At 38.1% G+C, this 22,520-nt stretch overlaps 1 protein-coding gene and 1 long non-coding RNA gene across 2 annotated transcripts in view; both read right to left on the reverse strand.

Moving 5' to 3' along the window:
- Positions 1-1,829: 1,829 nt before the first annotated feature.
- Positions 1,830-4,340, reverse strand: LOC137058764 (uncharacterized). Its single transcript, XR_010900831.1, has 3 exons — positions 3,990-4,340; positions 2,568-2,676; positions 1,830-2,367 (listed from the first exon to the last, which is right to left on the reverse strand). It is a non-coding gene; the product is annotated as an uncharacterized lncRNA (long non-coding RNA).
- A 4,703-nt stretch (positions 4,341-9,043) lies between these two features.
- The window catches only part of acap3b (ArfGAP with coiled-coil, ankyrin repeat and PH domains 3b), a 116,998-nt gene continuing 103,521 nt past the window's right edge, over positions 9,044-22,520 (reverse strand). Inside the window, exons 16-24 of the mRNA XM_067432083.1 lie at positions 19,951-20,020; positions 19,402-19,496; positions 19,040-19,254; positions 17,140-17,235; positions 16,869-16,961; positions 16,565-16,785; positions 16,017-16,126; positions 14,062-14,172; positions 9,044-13,222 (exon numbers count right to left, since the gene is read on the reverse strand). Coding sequence (XP_067288184.1) covers positions 13,075-13,222; positions 14,062-14,172; positions 16,017-16,126; positions 16,565-16,785; positions 16,869-16,961; positions 17,140-17,235; positions 19,040-19,254; positions 19,402-19,496; positions 19,951-20,020 — 1,159 coding nt within the window. The 3' untranslated portion in view covers positions 9,044-13,074. The remainder of the gene's footprint in view (positions 13,223-14,061; positions 14,173-16,016; positions 16,127-16,564; positions 16,786-16,868; positions 16,962-17,139; positions 17,236-19,039; positions 19,255-19,401; positions 19,497-19,950; positions 20,021-22,520) is intronic.

The following is a 22,520-nucleotide window of genomic DNA, read 5'->3' on the forward strand; positions in this document are numbered from 1 at the left end:
AAGATTTTTGTGAATCCAGCCCCAGATTATGATGGTATATTTTTCTGTTGATATGAAAATTAGATAATTTAGCAATACAGTGGGTGTGTATTACAATGTCATTTTTAACTATATGCCTTTCTCCACTGACATTCTGAGTTGTTTAAAGCGTTTTTAAGCATACTGATTGTTAGGCAGCTGTCTGACTCTGAAATGGCGAATAGCAACATGGTTTGTGTAACATTAGCAACACATTATTAGCTGTTTGATAACATAGTCAAGCGTAAGGCTAAACATATTAATTACCGTTATGTGTCCGACATTGTAAAGAGCGATACCATTGTGCAGCGTTTACCTCAGTAAAGTTGAACGAGTGGATCTCTGAGCTGGTGTGAGTGAGTGGAGGCGGTGATAATTAGCATATTCATAAATTAAACAAGGGCATTTTTTTCCACAAAAAAAAACAAAACGTTTTAATTTGTTATTTTGTCGATCAATGATGAGTTTTAAGGGATACAATTAATGACTGCAGGGGGACTTTAACAATTAACAAGTGTAAGCTTTTCTAATCCAGATTTTTTTGAAATGTTAAATAAACACTTTCATATTAAAAGTGTTAATGACAACTTTTATGGATAACATTTTATTTGACAGTGTCCTTGTTACATATGTGACATGTACTTAACATAGTAATAATAACAGTAAATTATGGACAAGCATAATAACATATCAAATTACAAATAAATTACATATTAACCCTCAACCACACCTAACCATATAGTAAGAGCATGTTGTTAATTAATATTACTCAGTACTTCATTATATAATAACACTGTAACAAGGGGTTCTTAAAATGAAGTGTAAACCTTTTTTATAAACCATTTGGTTTTATGTTGTAGTTATTAAACACTGCTGCTTTTAAAACACTTAGCCTACTAGTATGATCGGGTACAGAATTGTGTATTAAACCTGAACTCTATGACGACACTTAATTAGCTTTAGACTTGTGACGCATGGATAAATTTAGCTTATGCACGTAGCATATGGCCAAGACAAAAGCTTTCACAAAAGCTAACACATTACCTACATCAAAAAGGCTATGGCTGCAAGAACATTTCCTATACACTAAAAGTTCCTAGAAGCACAGATGCCATCACTGTAAATTTAAAATTCATACAATAGCAAAACAGGGCATGTAAGAAAAAGGCATGTAAGAAAAAGTACAATTACATCAAGGGGGAAAAGATCTGAGATGCTGAGGAAAAACCCTGCATTACTGCCAAAGACTTGCTAGATGAGCTGATTAAAGGAGGAAAAACATTTGAGTGCAGACTATAAGAACACTATAAGCTTCGACAAACGTCACTCTCGAATAAGAGAACATAAAAGGCAGACCATACAGTTACTCACCTTTCCAATAATTTCATCCAAAAATTAAAGTGGTCATCATATACTCACTCATGCTGTACCAAACCTGACTTTCTTAATAAAACTTTTATAAAAAATAAAATAACATAAAATAACATTCTTTTAGAAGAATGTTGGTAACCAAACAGTTTAGGCGCTCATTGACATCCATTGTATTTTGTTGTCCATACAACAGAAGTCAATCAAAACCAAAACTGTGGAAGTTCCACAGATTAAAGATAGTCATACAGGTTTGGAACAACATGAGGATGTTTTTTTTTCTTGTTGTTTGTTTTAATTATTCTCGTTTCTAGAAATAATCAAGAATCAGACAATTCTGAGATTAAAAAAAAAAAACATTATAACATTATTTATTCAAAAACAGTTTAAAGTAGGAATAAGAAAATAATCACACACTTGAATGCATCTGAGAGTACGGCTTTATAAAGGACTTTAACAGATATATAAACAGCTGAGTTCAAATCAAATTCACTGAGGAAAAAAAAACCTTTCCCATTAAAGTTTCCCATTAAAGTTTCCCATTAAAGTGAATATTCTGAAAGCTGCATTAGGCATGGCATGACTGTTAGATGAGTGCAAGGACCTGAGAGGAAAAACAGCTGAAGGATGAGGAGAAACTTACAGCTAATGAGGGGCTAACAGACGACCTGGACACAGTTTATTCTTCCATCCAACTGGTCTGTAGTGGCCTCGACCATGACAGAGTCAAACTAACATGCAAGTTCATCATTATCTTCTTAAAGGGGTACTTCAGCGCTGTGAAGATGAATCTGTATTTAAACTGGGTCATCAATGTAGTAGAAATGTGAAATTATTTTTGAATTTGGTGCCTTCTAGACTGAGAAAAGACAGAAAATGTATTTTTGTCTCATGGGACTACAATTCACAGAATGCTCCGTTCCCCTTTGAGGCCATTCCCAAAGCCACCGCTACTGGATTACTGTGACTGAGTTTAAGACACTACAATAAAAAAAATAAAAAAATACAATATAATGAGTGAGTCACCGCGCAAGTATCAGCAGATAAATGAGCTGATGAGCTGAGGTAATCGCGACTACACTCGCGGCATACATTCACAACGCCAGTTCTGGCGTGTTTCAGTTCATTCCTTTGCAAGCTTAACTTTCATAGAAATTTATTTGAGAAGTAAAAAGACTTACATTGCTCACCATAGCTCCAATTAAATGAGTGCCTGTAGCTGCAAGATGAGCTCTGAGTGTGATCTCCATCCCCCATGCGCAGATTCAAAACATGCGGGAATGTCTCCCTCTGGATATGAGGGGGGAAAGCACAATCATTTGAATATACTCCAGGGTTTCTACTGATACAAAGCCATATGCTAACCGCTGAAGTAACCCTTTAAGTCAACGCGGAAGAAATCGATTGCAACTTCAACACCATTGGACTGAATCAAGACTTTCTCCTGCGACGGTATATCCGGCCGCTCAGGCAAATGCAGGTAACGTACGATATACTAAATCACTGAGTTAAAGCTGAGAACCTCTTAGTTTAAACGAAGGAGCTTGCAGCAGTCATAACTGATGGTTAACCCAGGTGTTAGACTCTTTCCCCATTGCTTCATTCCTCTATTCTGATCCGTTTTTTCCCGTCACTTTCATTTTCCATTATATGTATGTATGCTTGTGTGTATGTATTTTTGTTATTAATTATGTGTTTGTGATTTAGTTAATAAAACTTGCACAATACATATTTGGTTCTGACTCCCTGCCTGCAAATAAACTGTCACTTAAATGATCGATTGTGTTACACGCAAGCGCTGTAAATGCAAAGGAAGAATTATTTTTCTGTGGTCATGAAAAATACCCTTCTCTTAAAATTAATTTAAAGTCAGTGTTTACAGGATGAACTTATTGATTGATTGTAATGTTATAATGTAGCCTATTCAAATATTTATAAATAATCATAATGAATAATCATGAGTTATGACTAATTATTAATATTTCCCCTTTGAGCTAACTCGCTACACCTCCCTGCCCCCTCATTATCTCACCCTTTATTAAGCAGTCACTTTCCGCCTCACACTGTCTCTCGTCGTATCTACATACGCAACCAATGAAGGGAATAAAATATTTGTTTGTGCATTATTGCTATTGCTAGCATGCTTTTAGAGATTTATCATTAACAAGAGTTTATTGAAGATAAGGTTAACTTATGAGATGATTCATGCATTAAGACTATAATGGGTAAAAGAGAAATAGGTACTTTCTGTGTGTGTGTGTGGAGTTTTTGTGTGCAAGGTGAAAAACAGAAACTGAAACGGGGTGAAAAGGGCAAATGAAGATAACATCTGATGACCAAGAGGAGACAGCTTCTTCTTTTTTGTGTATAAATATTGAGGTCAAAGGGAAAGGCCGGTTGTCACGGACTGCCCGCACAAGCCTCGCCTGTAACCTGTTTCAGGGACAGCTGTGACCCAGAGCTCTGGACGCTTTCTTCATCTGCCTTAGTTAGTCATTAAACAGTTAAACTATATTTTGTTTCTGCTCTCCTCATTCAACGAGGACACAGACTAGAATAAATTGATGAGAGTCCAACACCAACTTCCAACCTGTGATACTCACCCAAGCTACTTTTCTGATCTTCATCTTCCCCAGTCCTCTGCCTTCCATCGTCCGTCTTCAGCCGCCATTCTCCTGGGTCCAGTTCACCGGCTTCCTGTTCCTGATCCTGATCTCCATCTGCATATACAAGTACCCTATTAATCATCTGCTAAGTCTTCATCAGATGATCCAACTGCAGATATACTCACCACTGCTTCCCTCCTGCTTCTTCCCCTATTTCTGCTTTAAATAAAGAACTGTTACATGCACTTACCTTGTATGTCATCTTCTTCTTTTGCATGACAACAAGGTTGTGTCAAGTTATTATAGAAAATCAATTTGGTCCAGACCGAGACAGAGAGACAGAAAAAAAAAACCTTGTCCTGGTCTGCTTGGCATTCACATTGACATTTTAACACAGAACCCAAAGATACCAAACCTAAAAGCATAGGGATACGTTTACAAACCTGACATGATATTTTGACCAGCTGAGAACTCGTGAAGAGCTTATAAAATGTGTAAAGGAGTCAAAACGGCGACAGGAATTCAAAACGAATATCTGCTGGGAGGAGACGCGGTTCTGACGCCTGCAGACCTGACACCGGATTACACCCCAGTGATGGTTATGTTTAGGGGTGGATCTTAATAGTTACTTTTTTTGAGTTCATGTGAAAAGTTTGGTGAGCAACCAAGTTTTTAATAAGTAACTAGATAAGAGAGCTTGGGGTGTGAATTTGTGTAATTTACATTGTAGGACATAATGTGAAGCATCTTAAAGTTATGTTTACAACAGGCCTTATTTTTCATTAATTATATATATATATTATATTATATATAATAACCTGATTCAAATCATCAGCTCATTAGTAGAGATTGCAAGAGTTGAATTGGGTGTCTGATGAGGGAGACATGTAAAATGTGCAGTGGTAAAGGAGTCCCCGGGACAGGTTTGAGAACCACTGCTCTATAGGACGGACACCAGTGGTGGAAAAAGCATACTTAAGTAGAAGTACTGTTACTTGTCGAAAAATGTAATTTAAGTAGAGTTAAAGTACCTGTCCTAAACTTTATTTCTGGAAAAATTCCTCCTATGATGGAAATTGACGATATTTGCACCATAGGAGGAATGCTTGGCCAAAGGCTAAAGACTACAGCCAGCAGAGGGAGCCATTCCCGCATGTTTTGAACCCGCGTACGGGGGATGGAGATCACACTCAGAGCTCATCTCGCAGCTACAGGCACTCATTTAAACGAAGCTATGGTGAGCAATGTAAGTCTTTTAAATTCTCAAATTAATTTCTATGAAAGTTAAGCTTGCAAAGGCATGAACTGAAACGCGCCAGAACTCGCGTTGTGAATGTATGCAGCGAGTGTAGTCGCGATTACCTCAGCTCTCATCATGAGAGCTCATCAGCTCATTTATCTGACTCCTGCAGTTAGTGCTCAGTGCTGTGAGACTCGCGCGGTGACTCGCTCATTATATTGAACAGACACGTTCAGTTTTTAATTGTAGTGTCTTCAACTCAGTCACAGTAATCCAGTAGGTGGCTTTGGGAATGGCCTCACAGGGCAGCGAAGCATTCTGGGCATTGTAGTCTTTCATCCCCATTCGACAAAAATACATTTTCTGTCTTTTCTCAGTCTAGAAGGCGCCAAATTCAAAAATAATTTCACATTTCTACTACATTGATGACCCAGTTTAAATACAGATTCATCTTCCCAGTGCTGAAGTACCCCTTTAACTATTGCTAACAAATTCAACTTTTGATTTTAATATTGTATTAGTAAATGTTGAAATGAACATTAAAATAAGCGCTGTAGAAGAATTCTTATTTCTTAGTTCATGTTAACAATAGTTCACTGTTAAATCCTTATTGTAAAGTGTCACCTTACAATTATATTTGAGGTCGTCTCCCGTTCACCGCTATAGAGGTTTACTGACGAGCCGCTGAGAACTGCGGAAATGTGGAAAGGGTCTAATTTAACAAGGAAGGTGAAGTCATAAAAATTAAATGCTACAAATTTCATTGACCATTATTTTGGATGTTTTCATAAAATTATTTTTTATTAAGTTTGATGGTTTAAGTCTCAAAATGTTGCAAAAAGTAAAATTTCTAAAACTAAAATTCTAATCAATGTACATTCCAACCCTTTAAATAAAATATGTTACCCTTAAAGCATTTTCAGTAAACAAAGAACTAAATAAATACTGTTCAATTATTATACTATTTCATACATTCTTCTGTAGTATGTGATCACTCGTTCTAGATATATTACAGAATGGTTACATGTGAATTAGAAATGTTATTTACATCATTAACCACACATAACACAAATATAAGGAACTCGGAATAAATCTCCCTTTAGTTGGGAATGAAAGCTGCTCAAGTCCGCTCAGACCACACAAGGGATGTGATCTTTTAAAATAATACAAACCCCCACAAAATAGAACCATACAATCTTAAAATCCCACACAGAGCCGTAGGAGAGGACCGAATCTAAAAATAATTCGGTTGATCACCCAAGCATTTGTTTTAACATTTTCATATATTATTTTTGAGAGGAGTCCAATCTCGAAGACCCTTCATCACAGGTCCTCGTGTCTCTGACAGCTGGTTAGTGTTTTGGAGGAGTGTAAAGCCAAGTGCGAAAACTCCCGAACGATGACAGTGAACGTGGGGACGTCTGCAAAAGGAAACAAGTTAGCATTCTCCAATCACTGAGTATAGCAACAGTTATTCAGACACACCAGTTGAGTCCCTGCTCTGTTTTTATTCCCCCGCAGGGAACTAACTGTAATATCGTATCGCACCGCATCATATATCATATCATATCCCAACATACTTTGTGAATACTTCCCCATAATTCCACAGCAGGGAACTAACTGTAATATTGTATTGTATACCGTACAGTATCATATCATATATCATACTTTGTGAAAACTTCCCCATAATTGAAAGAAAGAAAAAAGAAAACTAACTGTAATATCATACATCATATTATACCATATCGTAACACATCAATCATTTCAGTAGTATCGTATCATATATCATATGATATCATATCATAACTACATCATATCCCAACATACTTTTTGAAAACTTTCCCATAATTCCCCAGCAGGGAACTAACTGTAATATTATATTGTACCATATGGTATTGTACTCTACTTTATCGTATCATATCTCCTATCCCTAGATACTTTGTGAAAACTTCCCCATAATTCCCCGCATGGACCTGTAATAATCGTACTGTACTGTACCGTACCATATCTCATATCATATCTAATACTATATCATATCATATATCATACCATGCCATATCATATCATATCATATATAATTCCCGACATACTTTGTGAAAACTTTCTCATAATTCCCCCACACAGGCCCTAACTGTAATATCCTATTGCATTGTACCGTATCATATCATATCATATCATATCATATCATATCATATCATATCATATCATATCATATCATATCATATCATATCATATCATATCATATATATAGCATATCATACCATATATCATATCATATATATCATATCATACCATATATATATCATACTCCGACATACTTTGTAAAAACCTCCCCATATTAAATAATTAATAAATGGGTAGTTGATATAAAATGTCAAGCAGTAACGGTAGTTTTGCGATGTGACCATATACTTAATCAATTATTTTTTTAGATATAACAATTATTACTATTATGAGTTAACTATTTAACTCATACTGTTAAAGATGATTAAACATGGTGAAGAATTAAAAGAAATAGTGATATAAATGTATAAACTATATATATATATATATATATATATATATATATATATATATATATATATATATATATATATATATATATATATATATATATATATATATATATATATATATATTTATATATAAATGTACATAAACTACCATTAAAAAGTTACACAAAAATATTAGGCAGCGGCAATTTCTTATAATTCGAAATGAGTCTTGAGCATCAAATCAGCATATTAGAATGATTTCTGAAGGATCATGTGATATGTACAGTCAAACCAACATTATTCAGACACCCTCAACATTTCCCACATTATCCGTTTTATTCGTTATAGTTTTTAAAATGATAATAAATATGACAAGAACTCAGAACAAATTCATTTTGATAATATCAGATAACTTTGATCTTTCGAAAGGGATGAAATGGATTACAATCAACCAATCAGCTGTTAAATTTAACTACACACTTAGATGATACCAATTTAGATCAACCAATGACCAATCAATGCTTCATTGTGTTCAGTCTGTGGAGTCAAAGGTCACATTAACAATTAAAGAAAAAACACTTCAGCAAAACATGCTCAGGTCAAAGTGTCTGAATCATTTTACTGCTAGTCACTGTGTGAAGACTTTTAGTGTATAATATGTCAGTTTACTTTATTTTGCTATCATCACTTAAAGAAATGAACTATAGTGTCCTGCAATCACTAGTAAAATTATATCTGGTGTCTGAATAATGTTTGGTTTGACTGTACATACTGTATAATATACATTTAAAACTAAAATCTTAGTGTTAAATAATAAATTATAAAAAATGTGTCAACTACCCCATGATTTGTTTGAAGCAAAAGTGTGATTTGTAAAGAAAAAACATGAGAAAAAGAGATGTTTCTTCGAGAGGAGAGCTCCGTGACCATACTGATGAGCAGCATTTCCAGATATATTTATGTTCTTGAGTCAGTTCCATATTAGCACACACGTGTAAGCACAGAAGCCTTTAAATGAGGCAAGAGACCCATAAAGTGACCACCATACCAAGTGAAAGACCCAAACCCCGTAGTGAACAGTTTGTAACATCACTCACTCGTGAACTCTTGTGCTTTACCCTCAGAGGACTCACAGGCATACTGGGCTCTAAAGGAGGAACAATACCCAGTAAGACAATGTTACCATCACAATATAAATGACAACAAAAACACAGAATTGCATTATGGGTGTCACCAAGAAAAGAAACCCCCACCCCTACACCTTACTGTCTGCAAAAGGAATCTCGGACGGATGCAGAAAGAGCAGAGCAGAAATATGAGCTCAAGACTTTGCCTGTTTTATTGTTTGTCAGTGTTTCAAAAGACAAGCTTCTTTTTTATAGATTTCTGTCAAACAAACAATAACAAACAATTGTACAAACAATACAAGAATGTCTCCAAACACAGAACGTCATCTAACAGTGTGAAAACAGATTGTACCGAATGTTGCAAGAGAGAACGAAATAAAGGTCTGAACGCAAGAACCACAGCTTGACGAAGAGAGAGAGAAAGAGAGAGCAAGCAGTCGAAAAGAGTTCAAAGGTCAAAGCATATTCACAGCACAGTAGTTACGTACTTTTTCAGCTAAACTTGGTTTAAAACACATCCAGACACAACGACTGAACTGGTCCCTTCTTGGCGAATTTCTATTCTATACACGGTCTCTATTGTCAGATATTAAAAACTTAATTTCAGTTCACTGAATGTTTCTGTAAAACAAAAACTTAAAATGTATAATAACATTTTCCTTTCTTCAAACTATTTCCATTGAGATGTTTCATTTTCCAAATAATATGCCAGTCTTTCGCACTTGCTTTGTAGTCTACCTGTTTAAAGGTGAAGTGTGTAATTTGTCAATGTTAAAATGTGTTTCTAAACTAAGTTAACCATTTGTAGGCCGAGTCCCCTTAATAAAGTGTAACGCCGCATTCACACGGGACGTAGGCGTTAACGGTTGACGGAGGGCGTGGCTGAAGCTGGGTGCTGACGCGATCGTCATAGTGACAACAGCCAATCACATTAACTTGCCGCTTGGACCAAAACACAACACAAAAAAACGCCTTTTTTGGTTGTATGTGCGAGTGCGATTGCCCGTGTAGTTGTTGTCAGCGCACTGCACAGTTACGGAGCAGTAATGAACGCAATTGGCTAGCGTCTGCTGTAGGATATTTGCATACGGCGATCTGATTGGATGACGCCTGCGCTGTCGCTTGAAAAGTTGAGAATTCTTCAACTTCTGCCGCTTGCAACGCGAGTGAAGCGCCGCGACGGAACCCACAATTCAGTTCGGCAACGGATGATGTCACCCATTCAAAGTAAATGGGAAGCGTTAACGCCTACGCCCCGTGTGAATGCGGCGTTAGTATCAAAACTTTGCTCTGTTTGTTTAGAGTCCAACCTGTCGACATAGCAACAGCGGAAAAGCCAAAGGTCTGAATTTGTGGGCAAAACTTTGTGGTTTGTTGACCAATGGCAGAGTGAGAGTATGTTTGTGTTTTTACACACTTCACCTTTTTTTTGTAAAAATCCAGCCATGAATGCCAGTGTCATAGAGCTGCACGATTCCAGATAAATTGAGACTCACAATTTTTTCGTTTCAAATAGAGATCACGATTTGCCCACAGTACTGAACAGACATAAGTCATTTACTAGAACTTTTTTTTTAAATCGGTTTAAATGTATAACTTGATCTTGAATACTTATTTAATTTCTGGATGAATCAGCACAAATCTCTTGAAAGAATGATTCCTTGACAAATACATTTTTAGTATTCACTTGCCGCCACCTAGTGGTGTAACAATGTAATCGATATAATCGTTATGATCCAAGTTATTCAACTAAATATACAAATTAAATTTATTAATTAGGTCATATTTAATTCTATAAACTACCCAAATCAAACTAGCCAAATCAAATTTTGACATGTTTAACACTCAGAAGCTGCTTTGAAACAATCGTCATTGTAAAAGCGCTATATAAATAAAGTTGATTCATTGATTGAAAGTTACTTTGAAAAGTGATGCATTACAAAACTGCATTACTCCTTTAAAAAGTAACTAATTGAGTTACTTAGTTACTTTTTAAGAAAAGTAATGTGTTACGTTAGCGTTACTTTTTCTCATGTGGGTTGGGCTAGTTTGTTTTTTGTTTGTTTTATATGAAAAAAAAGTTATATTTTTGTGTAAATGTAAAGACCTCGTCACTCCAAAATTTAAAAAAAACTCAGGCTGAGGAAAAAATGCAAATTCACGCATGTACAGTAGAGGGCGAAGCTCAAACAAACCTTTCAGCTGCTGCGATTCTGGATAATGGAAGAATAGGACGCAGGAGAAAAAGGCTTAACACTCTTACTTCACTAATAAAAACAGTTTTTTTGCTCATTGTTAAACTGAATCAACGTAGGTTAGCAGCAAGACATTGGTCAAAAAAAGTAGATTAAATGCATAAAAATATTAGTTTTATTTAACATTTAATTATTGAAGGTTTGCATAATAAATAATATTCTGATTTTGCATTTGATGATTTTATTTTGAGGAGTACTGAATCTTTTTTGTGCAAGTGAGATAAATAAATGCTCACATTAAGTCTAGAACTACAATAACATGTTTACACACAACGTGAGCAGTCAAATGAATGTAAAAAAGTCCCATTTTTGTAAAAGTAACTTAGATATTTTGTTATAAATTTGAAGTAATGCATTACTTTACTAGTTACTTAAAAATGGAATCTGATTACATAACTCAAGTAAATGCGACATCAGTATTTATATCTGAAGTGTAAACTTTTATCCCAGTACTTCAGTTTTTTTGTAATAATTATTTGTAACAGAAGAAACCAAACTGTGATGTTGAAAATACAGTTTTTGAAGCAGTTTCATACTTATACTGCACATGATAACAGCTCTCTCCGGTTCAGTGGCATCGCAAACACAGATTTCAATGTTCCAGTGTGATTTTGTCACGTTTAATAGACAAATCGTAGGCGAATCGTGGTCATTTTGGAATCGCGTGGGTGTTTGAATTGAGATCACGATATTTTCCGATTAATCGCACAGCTCTACTTCACACAGAATCCTATCAGACTTACACCCCAAATCAAGACAAATTTTGTATGGGTAAGCTACTTTAATCCCATTTCTTTTATATAAAATCATTCACAGTGTATTTATTAAAATGTTAAAGCTAAAAATGGTCATATTAAACATTACTCTTTCTTTGTGTTTTCTCTTAGCCTTTAGTTAGCAAGCTAACAGCTTAGCATCGTGCTAACCGCTTAAGATAAACATCTATGTTTATCTAAGGGAGATAGATAGGATTCTGACGGCGTATTCTTAGAACTGGGATCATCTGAACCAAACGTGGGCAAAAAATGGACAACACAGAGCAGATTTCATCTGCAGTCATGCATGTTTACATAATGACAGAATCAGGTGGCTAAAATAAGGAACCATGCTTGCTAATGCAGACAGGCACTTTTGCCTTGGTATGCGAGCGAGTAAACGCATGCAAATACTGACTGCTTTCACAGACAGACTGCTCTAGACAAGCATTTCTCATTAAAAATCACATGACAGTCATTTGAGAGCTTGGCAATACAAGTACAAATATATAAAACAGACGGCTGCGATACGTTTTATGAATAATTTCGAATAGCTGACATCTTTTTATAACTTTAAAGGGGTAAAAACACCCGTTTTGTTAGCATATGAGGGGGTCTGATGTGTTTTTGAAACGTGAAAGACAAAAAAAAGTCTAGTTATTCAAATGTAAACACCTCCTTTTCTTTAGCAAATGAGAAAAATGTACATATTTTCCATATTCTAGTTATCATTGCACTAATCCTCAGGATGAAACATAAATAAAAAGCACAACAAACAACATTAACATGAGGCAAAATAACATATAAAAAGAAAAAAACTCGGTTGTAAACCCCAAAACAAAACAAAAATACTGTCGGTAGGAAAAGTGCGCGCGGTCATATTTTTAACATGATGACTCAATAACACTTGGGAATGCTGTTTTGAATTACTAATGAATTCTAATTCAGTGAGAAAAGGCCGTTCAGTTTATTACTACATCACGATGAATGTCATGTTTGAATGACGGCTCTAGCTGTCACGTATACTGTAAATAGCCGTTCCATTTCAATATTTTGTGTTAACCACATACATAACGAACACAACGTGTAAACTACTTGGTCAGGTGAGGAGGAAGCTGAGGATATCACCCTTGCTAAAGCTATTCCTGTTACGGGCTACAAACTTAGTATTCAGTCCTCCTCACAGTCTGTCAGTGCCTAAGAGCGCCCCCTAGCATTCCTCAATCGTGAGGCAGATAAACTCCTGAATACACTTTCTGTACTGCTGCTCTGTGGGACTGCTGCTGGGGTATTGACCTGGCTGTCCGAAGGGCCCGTCAGCTTCCCGCATCTCTTCATTCATCCGCGCCAACCGCAATCTAACCGAGACGGAGAGAACAAAACCATGAGATTCAGGTGCAGGGGCTCTCTGGTACCCCTTTTCCACCAAGGCAGTGCTGGTGCTAAATCGGAGCCAGAGCCTAGTTTCAAATCGGTTCTTTGTGTTTCCACAGCCAAAGCACCAGCTCCGAGCCAGGAAAAGTGGTTCTTGAGTAACACCAAAACATTGCTGGGCTAGAAGTAAGAACCGCTTGCGTCACCGGCTGGGGGCGGCGTTACCGTGATCAACAAGATGAACACAAACCTGTGACCGCCATTTTTTCAATAGCAGCTAATCAAGCTAACAGCTGCTGGATTGTAATCTCCGTCTATACAAATCATGGAGAGCTGCACGAATGCGTTGGATTTGCGGCGTTTTAATGCTGATGTAGGATCATTAAGCCATAAGCCACTGAGGGAAGGCTTGTTCGAGATGCATCGGCGCGTGCTGTGCAGACTGATTGCGTATGACATCAAAGTAGAGCGAGCGCCAACGACTCCTTATGCTTTTGAATCGCTCACGCGGTATTTTAATATCATACACGGATCGGTCTGCGCAGCGCCGATGCATCTCAAACAAGCCTGGTGTGTTTGTATTTCCCACTGCCTCGCTAGCATTGCTAAAACACTAGTGAGAAAGATGAGACGTATACAGTGACGTAAGACCTAGCTCTGCGGTGGCTCTCTTACATGTGGAAAGCCAAACCGGTTCATAAAGGCTCTCAAGTCGAACCAACTTAGAACTCACATTAGCACGGGCTCTGAACTAGCACTCGGTTCATTCTGGTGGAAAAGGGGTATGGGAGGATTTACAAGGGAAGTGAAGTACTCGACTCACAATGTGACGATGTCTGCGTTGGCTGCCTGGACAGCGATACTGAGAGGGTCTTGCCCATCCTCGTCGACCTCCATCTGAGAGGCTCCTCGCTTCAGGAACAAACAAACCTGTCTGTGGACACACACACAAACAACACACAAAGGGTTAAATGTGGAGTCGTTCAGAAGCAGATCTGCATATCAGAACAAATCTAAAAGCTAATAACATGCTACTCAATTAGGCATAAACTACAAAACAAATAAAACACACACCGGGTGAAATAGTCCACTTAAGTCTCTCTCTTTCGACTTCTTCCTGTTAAGTTTTTTTTTCCATCCGGACACAAGCCTTGTCTTTTTCTTTAATAACAATACAATGATTGTCATCATAATAGGAGTCTGTAATCTTGAATATGATATTGTCAGAAGGGTTTAGGATTTGTCTTTTGGTCCAATCGAGGTGTAGATATATATATAAATCAGCTAAATTAACTTTAAAGGTGTTCTATAATGCCCCTTTTTACAAGATGCAAAATAAGAATTTGATGTCCCCAGAGTGTGTATGTGAAGTTTTAGCTCAAAATACCCTACAGATAATTTTTATAGCATGTTAAATTTGTCACTTTTTGAGGGCGAGCAAAAACGATCAGGCATTACATAACAACCACTGAGAGGTGACGTGAATAACACAGATAATCTCTTCATCCGGGCACCTGTCAGTGGGTGAGATATATTAGGCAGCAAGTGAACATTTTGCCCTTAAAGTTGATGTGTTAGAAGCAGGACAAATTGGCAAGCGTAAAGATTTGAACAAGTTTGACAAGGGCCAAATTGTGATCTAGATTACCTATTCTAGATGACTTGGTCAGAGGATCTATCAGGAGTGCTCCAAGGAAGGAACAGTGGAGAACCGGCGACAGGGTCATGGGCGGCCAAGGCTCATTGATGCACGTGAGGAGTGAAGGCTGGCCCGTATGGTCCGGTCAAATAGACGAGATACTGTAGCTCAAATTGCTCAAAAAGTTAATGCTGGTTCTGATAGAAAGGTGTCAGAATACACAGTGAATCGCAATTTGTTGCGTATAGGGCTGCACAGACCCAGACCAGTCAGGGTGCACATGCTGACCCCTGTCCACCAGCAAAAGCGCCAACAGTTGGCATGTGAGCATCAGAACTGGATCTGCTGCCAACATCTTGGTGCCAGTTACCACAACACACCTTCAGGGGTCTAGTCGAGACCATGCCTTGACAGGTCAGGGCTGTTTTGGCAGCAAAAGGGGGATATTATTAGGAAGGTGGTCATAATGTTATGCCTGATCAGTGTATATAGGATGTCTACCCATGGCTGACTGAATAAAAGAAAGTAACTGGATAAGATTTTCATGTCAAAGAAGGCGGAGACCCAGAGATAACCTACCTATTATCTTATCGCCAATGATAATGCGAAGGTGTTTTCCAGCCATATCGAACTTTTTTGGAAAGTTCTCTTTGGCAAGCTATTTCAAATTCCTGAAACCAGCTCAAAATAAACTTTCTTTTGGACTGGTTTTGATAGAAATGATTCATCAGCTGATGTTGACATGTTGTGTTTTGGCCTGAAGCTCCGCCCTCCACCTATCTACCAATCACGAAGTCAGTAGTATTTGGGCATCCGGGTTGCCAGATCTGCTCTAGTTACCACAGCTTCAGCTACAAACATTCCTGCTGATCCTGCAATCAATCTGGCAACCTCGAGTCAGGCGAGGGGGAGAGGGGATACACCTGCAGTACCAGTTTTGGCCACAATCTTACATACACTTCCTTTGACAAATGCAAATCTATGCGCTAGCATACCTCCTACTATCCCCTGGCATTGTAGAGATGAGTTTAGCTTCCGTTTTAACAACTTTGGAGCTGAGCATGTGAATTTTGGTACCAAACTGTCTAGGCAGGCAAAACTTTTATGCACGGTTGTCACAGCCTTGAGTCATCTCTTACCCTGTGTGACCCAGGCACGTGGCGTGGTGGAGAGGTGCCCGTCCGTGTACGTCCCTCTGATTGACATCTGCTCCATTCTGCAGCAGGAACTCACAGGCTATCAGAGAGCCCTATGAGAGGGACGGAGACAGCAAACATTAGTAATATCACACTTGTTTTCCATGGCGTATCCCGATTGTTGAAATAGATATAAATACATATATATAGAGAATATTTTTTATTATAATTATTAATATAGTTTTTATTTCTTTTATACCTAGATGTTGTAAAGCACAATGGTCAACGTGTGTTGTTTGAATGGTGCTATATAAAGAAAGCTGACATTGACAGTAGAATCATTGAATTAAGTAAACACTGTATTTTTTTCACTATTAGCTGTACATCGAGTATACACCAAGATTACTGGATTACGCTTGACAAAAATACTATTTTAGTCTTTCTACTTGAAAATTTCAAAACAGGTTTAATTCAGTGTGTTATTTGTCATATTTGTGAAATTTACTAGCAATTTGGATTCAAATGTTCTTTTTCAGTACAGAACGTCTCACCCCTGTGACAGCTTGTATTAATGGACTCTTGCTTTTGTCCTCCTCGTTGACTGAGTTGACATCTGCACCGTGTGCGAGCGCTTCCGCCATGACCGGGAGGTTCCTGGCCCGTGACGCTTTATGAAGCAGCGCATTTGGGTCAAGCTCCCGTCCGTCTTCTGCATCCGACGCTTCCTGCTCGATATCAACCTCTCCACTGGATTCATCGGAGTCCTCACACTCTGCAATAAAAAAGAAAGACATGGAAGATAAATAAGGAGATGCGCACAACAGAGAGATATGCCAAAGTAGGACGCCGTCTCACCTTCCTCAGTGACACGGTCCACCACTGAGCCGAAAACGAGTATGTCCGTGCTGCCGTCAGTACTGCCGCCCAGCCCGCTGTCACTGCTGAGACCTGCGGGGCCAATGGGTGCCAAGCGAGGGACACGTTACTCACACCATGACCTCATCAAACATTCAGTGCTTAACTTCTCACATAGTAATGCAATATTGTAAGTAACTTTGCCCAACACTGACAGCAGGAGATATATGCGATGGACAGAGTCCAAGGTAGAGTCTCATAAGAAACTTACTGCGAGGCCCTGAGCCCGTGTCAAAGTAAGAGAACAGCGAATCAAGCTCGTCGGGACAAAACAACGATTCTCTCCGATACTTCGCGGCTGCTGCAGCTGAGGGTGACAAAAAGAGAAGGACATCATGTCAACTTGAGATGATTGGAACTGGAGGCCAACTTCTCCAATTCTCACTTTGTACAACTCAGATGAGTAGAAACAAATATGTTCAGTAGGGCTGCATGATTTTGGAAAAAAAATCCGTTTTTCTACAATATACACTCACCTAAAGGATTATTTGGAACACCTGTTCAATTTCTCATTAATATAATTATCTAATCAACCAATCACATGGCAATTGCTTCAATGCATTTAGGGGTGTGGTCCTGGTCAAGACAATCTCCTGAACTCCAAACTGAATGTCAGAATGGGAAAGAAAGGTGATTTAAGCAATTTTGAGCGTGACATGGTTATTGGTGCCAGACGGGCCGGTCGGAGTATTTCACAATCTGCTCAGTTACTGGGATTCTCACGGACAACCATTTCTAGGGTTTACAAAGAATGGTGTGAAAAGGGAAAACATCCAGTATGCGGCAGTCCTGTGGGTGGAAATGCCTTATTGATGCTAGAGGTCAGAGGAGAATGGGCCGACTGATTCAAGCTGATAGAAGAGCAACTTTGACTGAAATAACCACTCGGTATGCCGCAAAGCATTTGTGAAGCCACAAAACGCACAACCTTGAGGCGGATGGGCTACAACAGCAGAAGACCCCACCGGGTACCACTCATCTCCACTACAAATAGGAAAAAGAGGCTACAATTTGCACAAGCTCACCAAAACTGGACGGTTGAAGACTGGAAAAATTTTGCCTGGATGTTTTCTTGGCACACTTTAGGCTCCATAGTGCCAATTGGGCATTGTTTAAATGCCACGGCCTACCTGAGCGTTGTTTCTGACCATGTCCATCCCTTTATGACCACCATGTACCCATCCTCTGATGGCTACTTCCAGCAGGATAATGCACCATGTCACAAAGCTCAAATCATTTCAAATTGGTTTCTTGAACATGACAATGAGTTCACTGAACTAAAATGGCCCCCACAGTCACCAGATCTCAACCCAATAGAGCATCTTTGGGATGTGGTGGAACGGGAGCTTCGTGCCCTGGATGTCCATCCCACAAATCTCCATCAACTGCAAGATGCTATCCTATCAATATGGGTCAACATTTCTAAAGATTGCTTTCAGCACACGTAGAATTAAGGCAGTTCTGAAGGCGAAAGGGGGTCAAACACAGTATTATTGTGGTGTTCCTAATAATCCTTTAGGTGAGTGTTTGTGATATAAACACAATTTCACCAGAGGATTTGAATAGCTCTATTTGAAAAGAACGAATCATTCTTGAATAATTAGGCTGAGTTAGTAGGGGAGCGAATCTGCACAGATAAACACAATAGAAGAAAGATAATATTGAAACAAGCATTGCTTTATGTTTTTCAGGTAAATTTAACAGTATTCAGGTACAGAAATTGAATAATAAAAATTCTTCACTGTATAAATGAAATATACTAATATAATTAATTAATACATTTTATCTTCGTATCTTTTGTTTTTCGTTCACAAACAGCTGCGGGTACATTAGGCTGCTGTCCCTTTAAGATGACTGCACGGACCTAATATAAATGACATGCATCCATTTATTTTTCCTTTTTGACTTTCATTTTGCATGCACGTGTCCATTTAAGCGCAAAAGAAAATTAAGTAAAAGGGCCGTGCGTTGTTTTCTGTGTGCATATTGGATCAACTACTATCCTTACTTGATAGCACTTCCTGCGATGTTACTATCGCAGATACGCACATTTCAATAAATGATATGATATACCATGCAGCCCTAATGTTCATAAACGACCAAGCAATTACCAGCGGAGAGATTGCCTGGCGACATGATCCCGGCGTCGTGCCTGTATTTCCGGCGTGTTTTAGGGGCTCTGATGGAGCTGTTGTGTCTCCTGCACTTCTTCACGTTCCAGTGATGTGGTTTTCTGCTCCCCTCCACCAGGGCCTCGGAGCCACACATCTTCTTCAGAAACTTCCTCTCCACGTATTTCGCTTTGATCCACGCTTCTTTCTCCTGCCTAAATAAAACATCAGAAGCAGAAACGGGAGCTTCTATTAATGAAACATTCAATATATGAAATTATAATGACATCAAAAGGATTATCTAAGTTATAGATTCTGGTCATTTATACAATGCAATGGTAGAGATTTGGCCGCACACTGACCTCGAGCTGTTGGGACTGGGTTTCTTAAGTCCTTGTTCCTCACAGGCACCTTCATAAATCTGGTTGATTGCAGTGTTGCCAAGCTCACACATTAACTAGAGAGAAAACAGTCATTATTCAATCAATAAATGCCCAAAAACATTATAAACAAAATCATGTAAAAAGCATATCTAAAATTAATGTATTGTACTAAATCGAATTATAGTAAACTATAATATAGGAAGTATAGGATTTTAGGAAACTATCCCAGGTGCAGTGTTGGGAAAAAGTTATTTTTAAAAGTGATATGGTTGAAGTAGATCATCGAGGGACAGCAGCAAAGGCATTGGGGTTAATAAAGTGAGATTAAATACATAAAGTATATTCGTATTATTTAACATTTAGGGGTGCTTTCACCTTCCCTAGCCTTCATAAAAATTAAGCTAAAAAAACTTGTATTACTTTATTTTCTTCAAGTAAAAAATAATCTTTTTTTTTATTTATTTTTTATTTGTTTGCTGTGAAATGAGATTCACCCTTTCAGATCTCCATTCTTCACTCAGGTCTTACCTTCATAAGCTCTGGCTCCCATGTGTCGAGTGTTAAAGAGCGAACTTTAGAGCAGTGGACACCCAAACTCCTGCAGAGATAGAACAGAGATCATATCATTTACCCTATTTTCAAGAATCTTCAATATGGCATTATTCTGATTTAGATACACATACATTTTATACAATCAGTTTTATTTAGCTCTGACATTAGCAGAATAAACATATTTCTTTCACTTATACTAGTTAGAGTCAAACAATGGCAGGACCCTTGTGTAAGCCTCCTGCAGATACCCATCAGTATCTGTCAGATCTCCATCTGCAGCCCCTGTTGTGTCTGAGCAAATCAAATCTAATGCCTGTATTATAATAAGGCTTCAATCTTGAGTGCAGTCATGGATGCCCATCTTTGAGGAGGCAGGAGAGATTTAATCTGATTAGCAGGCTGGCGCCGGTAATCTGCAGAGGAACTGATGGAGCAGAAAAGGTGCTTCACCCTGAGGGTATGACGCAGTATGTGCACGAGTGTCATAGGGATGAGTAAAGCCTTCATGTAAAGCCATTCAATCTGTCATGGGTGATGTAGTCGGGATAAACGCACTGACGCAGGTGGCTTTAAGGCCTGTCTACCTTCAGTCAAAACAATATGGAAGCAGATGGCTTCTCAAATTCTAATTGGAAGGGAGCATCCCTATGGCCCTGTAACTCCAAAGGGCCCTTGAGGTGGGGACTTTGGAGGGTGGGCACTTGCGAGACATAATGTAACCGTTTGGAACACACTTGGTTTAGGAAGAAAAATAATTTCCTCATTATCTTCACCTGGAAAGTTCCCAGGACAATGCAGCCTGGTTTCCATCACCCCATTAGCTGCTATTACAACAGGAATGTCTTATTATCGCTGTTAATATAATTGTTGCAAATAAATATATTGTACAAATAAAATGTTAAAATATACTTTATTTTCACATTTACCAAATGTATCTAACACAATTCTTACCTATGAAAATTATTTAACGGGGTCCTATTATCCCTTTTCATTTGTTTTTAACTTTAGTTAGAGTGTAATGTTGCTGTTTGAGCATTAAAACAGATCTGTAGTGTCACAAAGCTCAAAGTTAACTCCAAAGAGAGATCTTTTATTTAACAGAATCCACTTTAACAATTACAACAAATGACTAGTTTGGACTATATCAAGTATTTTACGGCTTCTGCGAAGTCACCATGTTGCTCATTTAAATAATCCCAACCCACGAAATACGCAAAAAGGTACGAGTCGTGGTTGAGCTGCTTTAGAGAACACAGTGTTGTCGCTCTGTCAAAGAGATGCTGTTCTGTCCACCCTGTTTCCAAAACACATTAGTTTGACCTCCCTAAGGCTGATTAACTTGGGGTGGTTTAAGTTTATTTTAAACACTGTTCCTGAACATTAAAACCTAAAAGTTTATCTGATGCTGGACATTTTACAGAGAACAGCTTCCAGAAACTGTACAACGCAGGCTACGCACAAAAGCTTCTCCTGAAACAGAGCAGTTCCCGCTTTATCAGGAAAATCTGTTGTTTGTGGATCACATCTTGTAAGTATGTCTTATAATTGGAACTGCTCATAGAAAACAACTACAAAATAATATGTTTTATGTTGTTGCTATGATGTAAACAAAGGGCAAAGCTTTGCCTCTGCTCATCTGCTAACTAACATTAGTGTTGACATAGTGTTCTGTTTACTGAAGCTTCTGTAAGCTCATGCTTTTGTAAGACGGTTCACTGCCTCTTAGGAAAATGAACCATGGTTTTGTGATTGATTACTGCTCGCATTACCAAGTATCATGATTCAAAGTATCCACTCTGAAACACAAAGTCCACAAATCTGTGCTTCCAAAGTCTGTGCATGAAATCTATTCTGGACGATCCTCTTGTTTGTTAGCATTATTAAGTCTGAATCAGGCTTGAATTGGTTTAAAATTGACACCATCCTTAATATTTACATCTGAGTAGAGCTTGTGGTTATGGTAAGGGACGTGACATTTCCTGAACGCACCAAGCGGTGCCAATCTTAATTTGGAAGGAGGGGCTTCATCGAAACAAACAAGCAACATGTTCAAATAAAAACAAATAAACAACATGTTCAGGCCAGACTGGGGAGACAGGTGCTGTAAAAATGTAAAATAATGTAACAATCAAGCATGAAAGCATATTCTAGTATACATGAAAAACAAAATCAAGACTTTGTAAATGGGCATAATGAGACACCTTTAAACTTCATATGAAATGCATAACAAAAATGTGTGCAATATATTACAAATGTGTGTAATATAACACAAAAAAAGAGAAAAAAGAGCATATATGATAAAATGAGTTCCTCAATGGGACTATCACATGTTCCCTTTGCTAACGGACTTGTGGAAGGGTCCTTCGTGAGGGAACTCAGTAGTTCATGTTCGCTCTGAATGTTCCTACAAATGGTTCCCTTTCCTTTAAAGGGCACGAAAATAACCGTTTGGTATTTGCCCATGAATGTCGGCTGTAAGATGTCTGCAGCATGTACAAGTGAATTAACAATGACCTGTTTTGTTTTGCTTTGAGTTATTACTTCTT

This window comes from Pseudorasbora parva, chromosome 22, assembly GCF_024679245.1.
Source record: "Pseudorasbora parva isolate DD20220531a chromosome 22, ASM2467924v1, whole genome shotgun sequence".
NCBI classification, from domain to species: Eukaryota; Metazoa; Chordata; class Actinopteri; order Cypriniformes; family Gobionidae; genus Pseudorasbora; species Pseudorasbora parva.